We start from the raw sequence: 12,762 nt of genomic DNA, 5'->3' as shown, positions 1-12,762 counted from the left end.
ACCTGGATTGTGTCTGTCACCCAGTTGCCCGGATGCTGATGTAAGGGGAGAGCTCGAGAGATCCCTTCAGATTGCAGTGAGAGGAGGCGAAGGACCAGCCTTGGAGAAGAGCCTCGCCAGGAACATCCTTCATCCACAGCATCGTCTGGACCAGCTGAATGATGCTGGTACCCGGGCTGTAGCATTCTTCCTCCTTCTCTACCCTCCTTTTCCTGATGCTGAGAGCATCCCCCTCCTGCTAAACCCATCAGGATGCCGGCCTCGGTATTGTCCCTATAGGGGGGCACTGGGGGGGCCTTGCCTCGCCTTGCTGTACCCCTTCCCATCCCACCACCCCCTGTTTCTGATTGTTGCTCAGAAGGGCGACAGACAAAAGCCATGTCCGGTGGCAAAGAAGCAGGTGGGGTCCACCCTTACCAGTCGCAACAGAGCCAGCAACATGCTCAGTATGTGGGGCCCTATCGGCTGGAGAAGACTCTGGGGAAAGGGCAGACTGGTGAGTCTCTGGCAGATTTGGAAGTGGGGTCTGGAAAGAGAGCACCAGTTCCACAGGGTGGGCATGGTATGAGTAGCTCAGCAGCTGAGAAAATTGCCTTCATCTTGGCCTCGGATGTATTTAAAGACAGAGGATAATGAAGGAACATCTGGGGTGTTTTGACCAAACGGTCCAGGTTAATTTGGCCCACCGGGAGGAATAAAATGTGGTGAGGTGGTAGGTGAGTGGAACTGTTGATCCTATGACAGGCTAAAGGTGGGACTGAGAGGGTGGGGAAGCATAGGGCTCCTCTGGAAATTCATTTGAGGTTTGTTGGGTGAAGGTGTTAAGAGAAGGTTGTATTCTACTTTCCTAGAGGTTTGGGGACGGGGGGGGGGGGGAAGGGAAGTAAATGTGTGCCCTGCTTAGGATAAACAGCTTTTTGGTAGGTAGGTAGGTAGGTAGGTAGGCATGGGGTGGGGTTTGGGGGATATCATTGGAGATGTCGAAGGTGCTGGTGGTGAATCTTAGAAGCAAGATCGTGTTAATCTTTGCTGGAGTATAGTTAGAGGAGAACATCAAATGTTTCCCCTGTTCAGGTGTATTTGGCATGCTCGTAATCTGCAAGAAATAACATTGTAATAGTAAAAAGGCATAGGTTTTTAAAAGGCTACAACTATATTAGTACTTAGCTGGAAGTGTCGTTAGATTCCTCGAAGACACAATGTGTACATGGTCACAGAGAGATGTATGTTCTGTGTCTTTGTAAGAGGTGTGTGTGTGTGTGTGTGTTGTGTGTGTGTAGCACAACCACTTAAACAGAGAGGGGAAGGTAAGCCATGGATTTCATGGTTGGGTCACTTTTAAGGCTGCTTTCTAGGCTGCTTTGCCAGGCAATTGGGGCCTGAAGGAGAAGGTGTCAGAGGTGCAGCTGATGCTTAAAAAAAAAAAACTGCTGCATGACCAGGCTTGGTTGGGGAGGAAGGAAAACCCAAAAGAGGGAGGGAGAACCCAGCACAAAGATCTAGGCTAGGAAAATAATGGATGGGGACTTGGACATCCTGATCGCTCTCCATCTCGGTCCTGTGGGGACTCTGGATCTGAGGGTGGTGAAGACTGTTGTGGGAAGGCCTATACATCTCTCTCCTCCACCATCACCTCTTCTCCTGCTGCAGCACTCCGTATGAATGGAACAGGGATTAAAAAAAAAAAAAGCCCTCTCTGCAGGGATGCTGATTCGACTGTGCGGGTTTATACGATGGGCTTGGTTACAAGAGCGACTGCTTAAATAAATGCCCGAGAATGGGTTTTATGGAAATCTGCCTTCTGTAGCTCCTTGCCTTCTTTCTTGGTCAGGCACTGGAGGGAAGATTGGAGCTGGGGGGGGGGGGAATCTATCCATCTCTCTGCAATGATGCAGGAAAACTCAGACCACAGGCCTCTCTCCCGGGTCCTTTAATTTCTGTGTGTCTGTGGGTAGAAAGAGCGTTGAGGCTTCAAAAGGGAGTGGGGGTGGAGGGGAGGTGGATTTCTGCAGTGGCCAAAAAAAAAAAAAAAAGAAAGAAAGAAAGAAAGAAGAAGACATCCTGTCTGTATAAGGGGCCAGGATACGTTTGCGTATTTGCCAGCGTATGTGTGTGTATGCATGTTGGGGAGTTGTTATTCCCCCCCCAAAAAAATTGTTATAATAAAGATCTGGAGCAGGTGGATAAAAGAAACAGAAGAGGCAGCAGGGAATAAGGAAGGGCCAATTTTGCTGAATAATCATTTCTTGACTGTGGCGGCAGACAGTTTATACGAAGATGATTAAAGAATATCCCTATGAATGGGCAGATGGATGGATGTTGTTCTTGGCCTGGAGGTGGAGAGTGGGGGTGGGGGTGGCAGGGTTAGAGACCAGGTTGTTTCTAATAGCCCAGAAACTGGGAAGCAATTGGGGAATGTAGTAGGGCAAATGGATGCCTCATCCAGAGAACAGAGAACTTAGATTCATTTTACTCTGATGATATCGGCATGGATTCCCATCCATTTATTTCCTTGTCTTAAGGAGTTGAATGTTTGGTAGGGAAGGAGACGGATAGGCAATAAGTGAAGCTCACAAACAAGAGACATGCCCAAGGTCATCAAGGAACTATTGGCAGTAGAGATGCAAATAAACAGTGGTAGATATTTCGGTGTCTCTGTGATGACCCTGTTTAGTTATGTTTTTCAATCCCAAATTAAGCTGGGATGGTCCAGCTGGACATGGGGTGTATGATGAATGGCCCGTCTGCCCGTGCAATGAAGAATCATTCAGATATGGAGAAAACCGTTTTGCAAACTTTGCAAAAGAATCTGTGTATGATATGGGTGGTAAGCATGGCTGCGCTGAAAAAGTTGTTCTAAAATTATGGAAATATTCCAATAATAACGAGAAACCTCACCTTTTTTTTTGCAATTAGAATCCCTTAAGTAGGTTTGTTGCATGCTGTCTGGGCAGGGATGCAGCTGGTAGCTTGCTTATCTTGGATTTAGGAAATATATCAGTTATGAAACCCCAGTAGATGAGATTCTATGGAAGTCAGTCATACTTCAGTCCTATTGAAATCAGTGGGAGCCCATGTTATTAGTTACTTTTTATTAACACTTTTTAGTACTTCAGAGAAGGTATAGTCCAGATTGCTAGCCTTTGTCTTACCCATGTCACAAACAGCATTCCTTAGCAATGATAAAGATTACAGAGTTTGGGCCCATGCTTGCTGATCTATCACAAGTGCAACAAATCTTAAATTAAACTTATCCTGAGCATGTTTATGTTATTCTGTGTAAGCTAGGATCTTTAATTAAAACATTACTTTGCAAGCCAACATATTTCCATGTACACAAGCAAGGACTGAAAACAGACACTTGGGGATGCCGACAGCCTGCAAAATGTTGTCAGTTTTGTATTTCACCAGAACTAAAGCATGAATGATGATACTGGAACAAAACAAACAGATGTGTATCTGGAAAATCTGGTGGTCTTAGGGGTATTTGCTAGATGTGGTTTTGAAATTCTTTGTTCCTCACTCCAACCCAGAAGCAAAACTTTTTTCTTGCTCAGAATATGCTTCCCAGCTATGATTATTTCCCATGGATATTTTAAGCTTTGTATGTATGTTCATGTTATGTATGTTCATATTATTTTTGGGGGAAAAAATAATAATTACCAACTTAGGCTCTTCTTATTTATAAATTTAGGTTGGAAAGGCACTAATAAAACTAAAAATGAGCTTTAAGTTCATGTTAGGAAATCTCCCCCCCCCCCCAAAAATAGAACATGGAGATTTCTCTACCTCCCTCAAACTTTTGTATAAATTTGATAAGGATACTTAAAGATATTTAAATGGGAATCTATCATATGGGGAAATGGCCAAATTAGCTCAGTGATTTTTTCTGAGATATATTCTGTACCTAGTAAGCTAAATACTTATGGAGATTCTCAATCATCCAGTTCATGGTTGTTCCAAAAGTGGTTTTCAAAAGGCAACTGGACACATTGCACCTCATCCAAGAAGCTTCTTGAACTGAAAAAGCTTCTTGGATGGGAAGTGAAACTTTTTTCAAAAAAAAAAAAAACCCTAATATTAATGTGAATGTTGTTGTAAATGCTGAAAGCTGTTGCACAGAGATATTTGTACCCAGATGATACACTGTTTAAGGAAAGATGAAATGTTTATATGTTGAAAAATTAAAACAATTTAAAAAAATTATAAAAAGAAAGAAAGAAGAAACTAAATGTTCAGTTGCCTTTTAAAAAGCACGTTTGGGACATACATCTAAATAGTTTTAGTCTCTTAACTCTTATTATTTATTTAATTAAAATATTTATGCGTTCACTCATCATGAAACCAGATCCCAGGAGGACTCATGACCATTATATAAAATAACATCGAACAAAGAATAAAACCAAATAAACAAAAACCCCTCAATAAAATTAGTCTTTCCTCCCATCAATATATTGTTTGACTCACAATAAGATGTGATTTTTTTTCTATTGATATATTTATTTGTTAATCCCATATTTCCTATAGGAGCTCAAGGTGGCACACATGGTCCTCCTTTACCTCTTTATTTTTACCTTCTCTACAACACTGACAAGGTATCTTAGACTTAGGATGCTACCTGGCTTGAGTCAGCAATGAACTTCAGCCTGAGTGGGGAGTTGACCTCTAAGTCCTATGAATCCTGTTCCACCATTTTTGATTTACATCCTGCCTTTCAGCGATAAGACCTTCAAGGTGGCATTTATAAGGTCATCCTTTATTCTTTTCCTCACAGCGACAACTGTATAAAGTAGATTGTGCTAAGAAAAAGTGAATGCTGTAGTTCCCAATTGCCCACTGAGTTCACTGGGTGATGGGGGATTTCAGACTGAACCTCCATGCTCCCAATCTAATCCTTTTATACTAGTTGAAAGTCTGGTCCTCTGTGTAACCAGCCTTGCAAATAATACCACCAATATTATGTCACAAAATATATCAAATCATGGTGTACTGCTGTTTCGATGTGTTAGGAATAGTCATTTTTTTCATTGTAGCTCCTTCTGGCAAATTGCAATCCTTTTTTCTTCTCTTTCCCTCTGGTTGCCTCTTGAGAGGATGTGTTTGGGTACTTTGAGTCAACTGCATGTATGTTATCCTTCAGGTTTCAACTGCAAACTCCAACCGAAATCTCGCAAAGCAGAACAGATGTGCTTATTTTACATGTGGGTAAGAGTGTAAATTCTACAGGCTGGAATGGTGCGGAATTGGGCAATGACATTTCACATACTGTTGCTCTCAAAGGAAACTATGAAAAGTATAGTGGACAATATGTTTGTGGGGGTGGGGGCATTGCGTGAACACTTCCTGCAGGCAAACATAGCTCGTTATCAATAAAAGAGAATATTTATAGCTCAGGGTTGAAATGAGGGATCCTTGGTACTCTCTGAGCTTGATTGTTTTCTTGCAGACATTTCATTACCCAAAGTAGTTAGGAAACAACCAAGCTCTGAGAGCACCCAGAACACACACACATCCGATAGCTCAATTATATAAGGAAGTTCAATTCCCACCACCCCAGGAGATACTCCAATACACCCAGCTACAAGGATGGGGAAAGCTAAAATTATAAAGATGTCCACAAGCCAAACTTTGGTGACTTCATGAAGACTATCTTGTTATGGGACAGGTTTATCATTGATAGTTTTGTTATGATTGTTTTTACTTCCAAATGTAGTTTATATTACTGATAATCCCCATAATTTCCCATCCAAGTATTAATTAATTCGAAGTCTGCTTAAATCCAGGGGCTTCTACAGGGACAGAGTCCTTATTAGGCCAACAGAAGTTGTATAAAAAGAAGTTGTATAAAATCCCTAGAAAATGTTTGATCTTCAAGTGCTTCAGTTCATTTGTGGTGGATTTTGGAGGCCATTATATTACTAAATATAGGCTACACGGAGTGATGGAAATCCTACAGATACCTAAGTTTAGACTGTGCTAAGGACTCTTATCAAAACTTGCTGAGAAAGCAAATCCAGAAAATGGTGGTACATTTTGTTTTCCAAGGGATCAATTCCACCTGTTAAGTGAAAGTGAAATTTGATAAAATCAGTGAAAGTTAATTCTCACGCAGTCAAACGTAAACTACAGTATCTAACACTATATCAGACTGTTTCCAAAACAAAGAACAGATGGAAACTATATATCCCACCCCAAGAGAATTGCTTCTAGCCCTTTATGTAAAGCAGGTGGGAGAAACAGCATAATATATTGAATTATTATAAATAAAAGTCATTTATTAGAGTTAATATTATGGCTTCTTATCTTTTGATAAGCTTTGTATGAGAGGTTAGTAAACTTCCTCAGGTTCCCTAGAAATAAAATCTGTGGGCAAAACCAACCCATGATGATTAACAAGAATCCAAACAACAATAAATCTGTAACAGGAAGTAAAACTAACAGATGTTATTAAACATTTGGGAAAAAATTATCTATATAAATGCATAGGCCTGAATGCTAAGGCATCATATAGAAGCCCCTTTATTTCTTAAACTGCAAGCCAAGAAAAGGCAAATGTAAAGTATGCATTTGTTTTTCATTTTTATTTGGTTTGGTTTGGTTTGAGAAACCCTGAGAAAATTTCCTGCACAAATACAAATGTACATATAATTTAGTAGAACCAAATTAATGTTGTAGATGTTTTCCAACAAGAAACTGATCCTGTCCCCATTCCTCCCATAAAATGTACAGGTAGTCCTGGACTTACAACCACAATTGAGCCCCAAATTTCCCCATGTTAAGTGAGACGTTTGTTAAATGAATTTTGCCCCATTTTACGATCTTTTTTGCCTGTTAAGTGAATTACTGCAGTTGATAATTTAGTAACCCTGCTGTTTAGTGAATCTGGCTTCCCCGTTGACTAATGCTTGTCAGAAGGTCGTAAAAGGGGATCACGTGACCTTGGGACACAGCAATGGTCATAAGTATGAACAAGTTGCTAAACATCTGAATTTTGATCACATGATAGTGGGGATGTTACAAAGACTTTAAGTGTGATAAATGGCCATAAGTCACTTTTTTCATTGCCGTTGTAATTTTGAATAATCACTAAATGAACTGTTGTAAGTCCAAGACTACCTGTAAACTATTTTTTTAAAAAAACTTGTTACCATCTTTAATGAAATTGCTTTGGAAGTAGCATACATTTCCATGATAAACATTTTTCAAACTCAAGTTCCCAGAATTATTGTAGCTCATTAGTGCCAATATTGGAATCTTATCTTTTCATATGGCAAATAGAATTAAGAATACAACCATGAGAGAAAAGAGAGCCATCGCTTTGGACAGGGCAACTCCCACAGTAGCATCTGCTGTTTCAGAGAAGGATGCCTGGCATAACTGATGAATAGATTTCTAAGGTTAAAAAACAGTAAAGGGGTCTCTGCAGATTTTTACTCCACCAGTCATTGCTCATTTCCGTTTCAAGACCATTGAGCCAGCGCTGGCTGAAAAGGTTCCCAGTCATGTGACTAGAAGGATGTCATGGAGCATTGTTACCACTGTTACCAAAGTGGTACCTACTTATCTACTTGCATTTGCATGCTTTTGAACTGCTAGGTTGACAGGAGCTGGGGCAAAGATGGGAACTCACACTGTTGCGTGGCACTCAGGTCTCAAACCTGGGCTACCGGATTTCCAGCCAGCGTCTTAATCGCTGAACCACCCTGCCACCCCTAGATTCCTAAAGACACTGTCAATATCACTGCCAAAACAGCCCCTCCTCCTATCAAACACCCACACAAATAAATTTGGCAGTGGTGTCAATCTCCCTGTTGAGAGCATTAAGAGGAGGAAGGAGTATTAAGTATGTTTGCTGTCTAGAGTTAATTGTAAAAACAATGAAGTGGGATATAAATAAATAAAACCACAGCAATAAAATCATAACAATTTAGAGAAATTCTTTGGAACTCCCTTAGTGCTTGTTGACTGAGCTTGATGCATGCAAGTATAGTTGCTGCTAATGCTGCACTGTTGGGCAAGCAGGGGACCACTGCATTTCTGCAGTTCTTAGGGGTGCAGGGCTGGTACTTTGGGGATGACGACAGCAGTGCCTAAGTGAGTACAGTTTTTAAAAAATCTGATATATTTTAATCTATTAATAATATATTGAAAGATAAATAGGTTTTTCTAGGGTCTTTGAACCAAACAGCTAACATCTTTTTTAATTAACACAGTTCTGTAACAAGCAATAAAAGAAAATGCAATACAGATCCATGCATCAGAATTTGCAAAGGGATCCTTAGCAAGAAAGATAAGGGAGTTACAAAGATGAGCTTGTTTAAATTGATTAAATATTGAAAACTACGTTAATGGGATCTTGACCCCTTCCCTTTCTTCTCAGGTTTCATTAATAATATAGGTGGCCCTCATTATTTGTGGGGGCTCTGCTCCAGCCTAACAAACACAGAACATGAAACCATAGATCATGAGACTATGAAAAAACACCCTACAGGCAGGGAAATTTCACCCTTTTTTAAACATGCAGAAAAATACACAAAAACTCATCCGACCGCATCCTCTAAACACAACCCTGCCAAAATCAAACTGCAAATATGCTAGGCCGATGAAGACTGCATATTCTAATAAAAAGATAAATATTTAATCCAGCCTCATATCCCAACTTTATGGATGTGATAGCACCCTAACTACCCCATATACCAATGCCTGGGAGATCTGGGCATTGTAATCCAAAATTTATTTGGAAGTGACCAGTTGGAGGAGAGGTTGTTTTAATGTGTTTACTTATGAAGATAGCAAAAGGCACCAAAATAATATTTAGCAAAATAATAATAATAATAATAATAATAATAATAATAATAATAATAATAATAATAATAATAATAATAATAATCCTCTGTCCTGATATTTGATGCTGTGACCAGTGCCTACAAAGAAAATAGGATCATTGTCAAGCATTAAAAATTAAGCCTTCCCCTTATTTAAGCTCAAATGACATGTAGGGGTTTTGCTTTGTTTTTTTGGCATGGAAGTGGATTAACACTGCTATATTCAAGGATTTTTAAAATTCTTCCTACTATGGTCCACAGCCCTGGAGTTCCCAGTGGATCTTACGCTGCTTAATGTCTTAGGATCATCCATTTTTGGGCTAACACTTGCCACCTGCAGTACACCCTGAGGAGCAAACTTTTTTTAAAGTACTCATAGATTACTTTTGAGTGTAACCACGTGTCTTTCCGTTCTGACTGTTCTGCAATGGTTCCTCGCGTCCTTCACCTTCCATGTTGCAAAGTTTCCAACTATGGGCCAGGGATGGGATGGTGGTGAAAGAACAGACACAAATATCTTGGCAAATTGCAAAGCATGGCTGCTGGATTTCATATAACTAAGTGCGCAAATGTAAGACCACATTTGGAATATTGCATCCAATTTCGGTTGCCATAATATAAAAAGATGTGGAGACTCTAGAAAGAGTGCAGAGAAGAGCAACAGAGATGATTAGGGGACTGGAGGCTAAAACATGCGATGAATGGTTGCAGAAATCGGGTATTTCTAGTTTAATGAAAAGAAGGACTATGGGTGACATGACAACAGTGTTCCAATATCTGAGGGGCTCCCACAAAGAAGGGAGAGTCAACCTGTTCTTCAAAGCCCCTGAAGTTAGGACAAGAAGTAATGATTGGAAACTAATCAAAGAGAGAACCAGTAGTGGGATTCAGCCAGTTCGCACCTATTCGGGAGAACCTGTTGGTAACTTTTTAAGTAGTTCAGAAAACTGATTGTTGGAAGAAATCTCCTTTTCTTTTTTTCCACTTTACAGGGCTAATCCTGTAAGGAAGGCAGGAAAGAAACATTCTAGTGTTGTTTCTAGCCTAATCTTTATTGACCTGCTTACAGAAACTGCCTCTCCGGTTAACCCTTCTTACATTGTAACAACTAAGGCGAAGCACGCATTGACTGAGTGACCTTGAGTTGGCCACGCCCACCCAGTCATATGACCACCGAGCCCCACCTACCCAGATGGTCATTAGGGCAGAGAACCGGTTGTTAAATTATTTGAATCCCACCACTGGAGAGAACCAACCTAGAACTAAGGAGAAATTTCCTGACAATTAGAACAATTAATTAGTGGAAGAGCTTGCCTCCAGAAATTGTGGATACTCCAACACTAGATGTTTTTAAGAAGAGATTAGACAAGCATTTGTCTGAAATGGTATAGGGTTTCCTGCTGGAGCAGAGAATTGTACCAGAAGATTTCCAAGGTGCCTCCCAACTCTGTTATTCTGTTATTCCTCTGTCTCCAGATCAATACTTCTTAAATTTGGTGGATGTAGGGGGGGGGAGTATTATTGTTTTTACCATTTGTATATTGGTTTTTTATTTTTTGAAAGCCTCCCAAAGTCATTGAGAGTGAATGAGTGCCATATACATTCTCTTCAATAAAATAAATATTAAATAACTAAACTTGCACTGCTAGCTGGGGAATTCTGGGAGTTGAAATTCACACACCTTAAGGTTGCTAAGGTTGAGAAACATTGCTCTAGATCAGGGGTGTCCAAACTTGGGAACTTTAAGACTTGTGGACTTCAACTCCCAGAATTCCCCAGCCTGGCTGGGGAATTCTGGGAGTTGAAGTCCACAAGTCTTAAAGTTCCCAAGTTTGGACACCCTTGATCTAGATCAAGTGCAGTTGCCCTTCTTTTAGTTTTCCTGTGATTTATCAGGGCTGTTTATTTTAGGCAGGAATATCACAGTCTAAGACCCAATCTGACTAATTTGATAGTGCTGGTTTGATATATAGATGTGATACACTAAGAATAATAAAATCATACAACTGGAAGAGGCTATTTAGTATATTGAGTGCAATCCCCTGCTCAGCACAGAAACACAAATTAAAGCCTCCTTAATGATTGGCTGTCTTCCTTTCTCATATACCAGTTATGTTAGACAATTGCCAGTCTGTTTGTCTGTCCATTTATTTATTTGTTACATTTATTTGTCAGCTGTGTCGCCGTGAGGCACTCTGGAGGGTATGTATTTAGAGACTGGGAAAAAAATAGTTAATGTGGAAATTCACCGTTCCCATTTCTTTATATCCCATCCCAATGATGTGAATTTGAACATCAAGGTCAAAGAAGGGCTATAATCAGGGGTGGGTTCCTACATGAACTGGTACCAGTTTGCTTCACTTACGTTGGCCACATGTTGCTCATGCATGCACATGTTCACTGTAAATGGTTCTGCGCATGTGCGAAGACCATTAAAAGCTAATAAAAAAGATGCCAACAACAGCCTCGGAGACCAGGGAACCAGTTCGGGGGCATAGTCAGCCTGGGTCGCTGCCAGTTCTGTGAACCAGGCTGGATTACCACTACCGGTTCGGCTGAACTGGGCCAAACTGGGTCAAGCGACCACTGGCTATAATTTACCTGATATTGAAAAAAAGTTGTTTTTATGGGCTTACTATAACATTCTGTGTCCTTCAACCGATTCAATTTTACCACCGATAAAACTTATGGAATGTTTTCTAATTGCCTTTTGGCAAACTATATTAATTCATTTTTAACATGAGATTGTTTTTCTTTTCATTAAGTTGGTAAACAAAGCCATAAAGAAGAATATATCTTCAGAGCTTCAGAAGTCAGTGTATGAAGCTCTGTTAGGTATTAAATATGTCTTCAGCTCAAATTAAGACTGGGGTCCCCAACCCCTGGTCTCTTGGCTGGCACTGGGCCAAAGCACGCCAGAAACTATGCTGTCCAAACAAATGAAGCCCCATCCATGAGATGCAGGCAGTACGCAAAACCATTCCCCCTCTAGTCCGTGGAAAAACCTCTCTCCACAGAATCGGTCCCTGTTGCCCAAAAAGTTAGAGCCACTGCATTAAGACTTCCACTTATCCTTTCCCCAGTAAGTGAGTATGTATTGGGGCATAATTATATTACAGCCTTTAGCAGATAATTTATTTTTGTTCCTAGTGATATCAAAGCCACAGTTAGCAGTTTAGCAAGAAAAAAAAGTTTGATGGCCCTGTGAGTAGCTGGCAGAACTTTTTTAACAGTTGAAGAAAAAAACTCAGCAATATCAACATAAGTAAAACATATTTAAAAATGGAATGTGCAGGTATAAATGCTATCCTCTCAAGACGCTACATGTAACGGCAAGAAAGGAAACCCAGTTGGTCAATCAAGGTATTTCCAATTTCCCTTTCAGATAGACATCAACATCAGTAGTGGCCAAGGATTATGGAAATAAAAGTTGGACATATATGGGGAATAACATGGTTGGGAATTATTTATACAGATCTGTGAAAACATTCAGTTTTGCTAAGGAATAACCAACCTAATGTCATTTAAGTATTGTAGACTACAGGGTCCATTAGTGGAGCCAAAAGATCTAGAAAGTGTATACAGTATCAGCTTGCCTTCTGTAAATTTGCCAAGTTGGAGTTATCTCATTGTTTATCTGTCAAAAAGATTTGAAGAGACTAGTGATTTTCTTAGGACCTTGTGTCCCCTGCTTCTTCTACTCCCTAGCATTCCTCCTTCTCCAATTTGGAAGGAGAGAATCTGCAAAGAAGGCTTTTACCAGGGCAGGTGCAGACAAACAAGTGCCCTACATCAGCTGCGTCTACCAAGGTGAAGGATCAAGGATTAGGGAAATTTTAGTTCAAACGTCTAGAGTCCGCTGGACTGTCTAATTCTGCTACAGGGATTTACACTGACTCAATTCCAGAAGGATCTGGGTCCCTGCCAACATATACTC

The 12,762-nt window shown here is 40.3% G+C and overlaps 1 protein-coding gene across 3 annotated transcripts in view; it reads left to right on the top strand.

Annotated features, from left to right (window-relative positions):
- The first annotated feature begins 117 nt into the window (after positions 1–117).
- Positions 118–12,762, top strand: part of BRSK1 (BR serine/threonine kinase 1) — a 71,750-nt gene continuing 59,105 nt past the window's right edge. For all 3 annotated transcript variants that reach the window (XM_081932067.1, XM_081932066.1, XM_081932068.1), the window contains exon 1: positions 118–496. In XM_081932067.1, coding sequence (XP_081788193.1) covers positions 379–496 — 118 coding nt within the window. In that variant the 5' untranslated portion in view covers positions 118–378. The remainder of the gene's footprint in view (positions 497–12,762) is intronic.

The sequence above is a fragment of the Natrix helvetica genome, assembly GCF_964273705.1.
Source record: "Natrix helvetica genome assembly, chromosome: Z".
Lineage (NCBI taxonomy): Eukaryota > Metazoa > Chordata > Lepidosauria > Squamata > Natricidae > Natrix > Natrix helvetica.
This window is presented reverse-complemented; position numbering and strand designations above follow the sequence as displayed.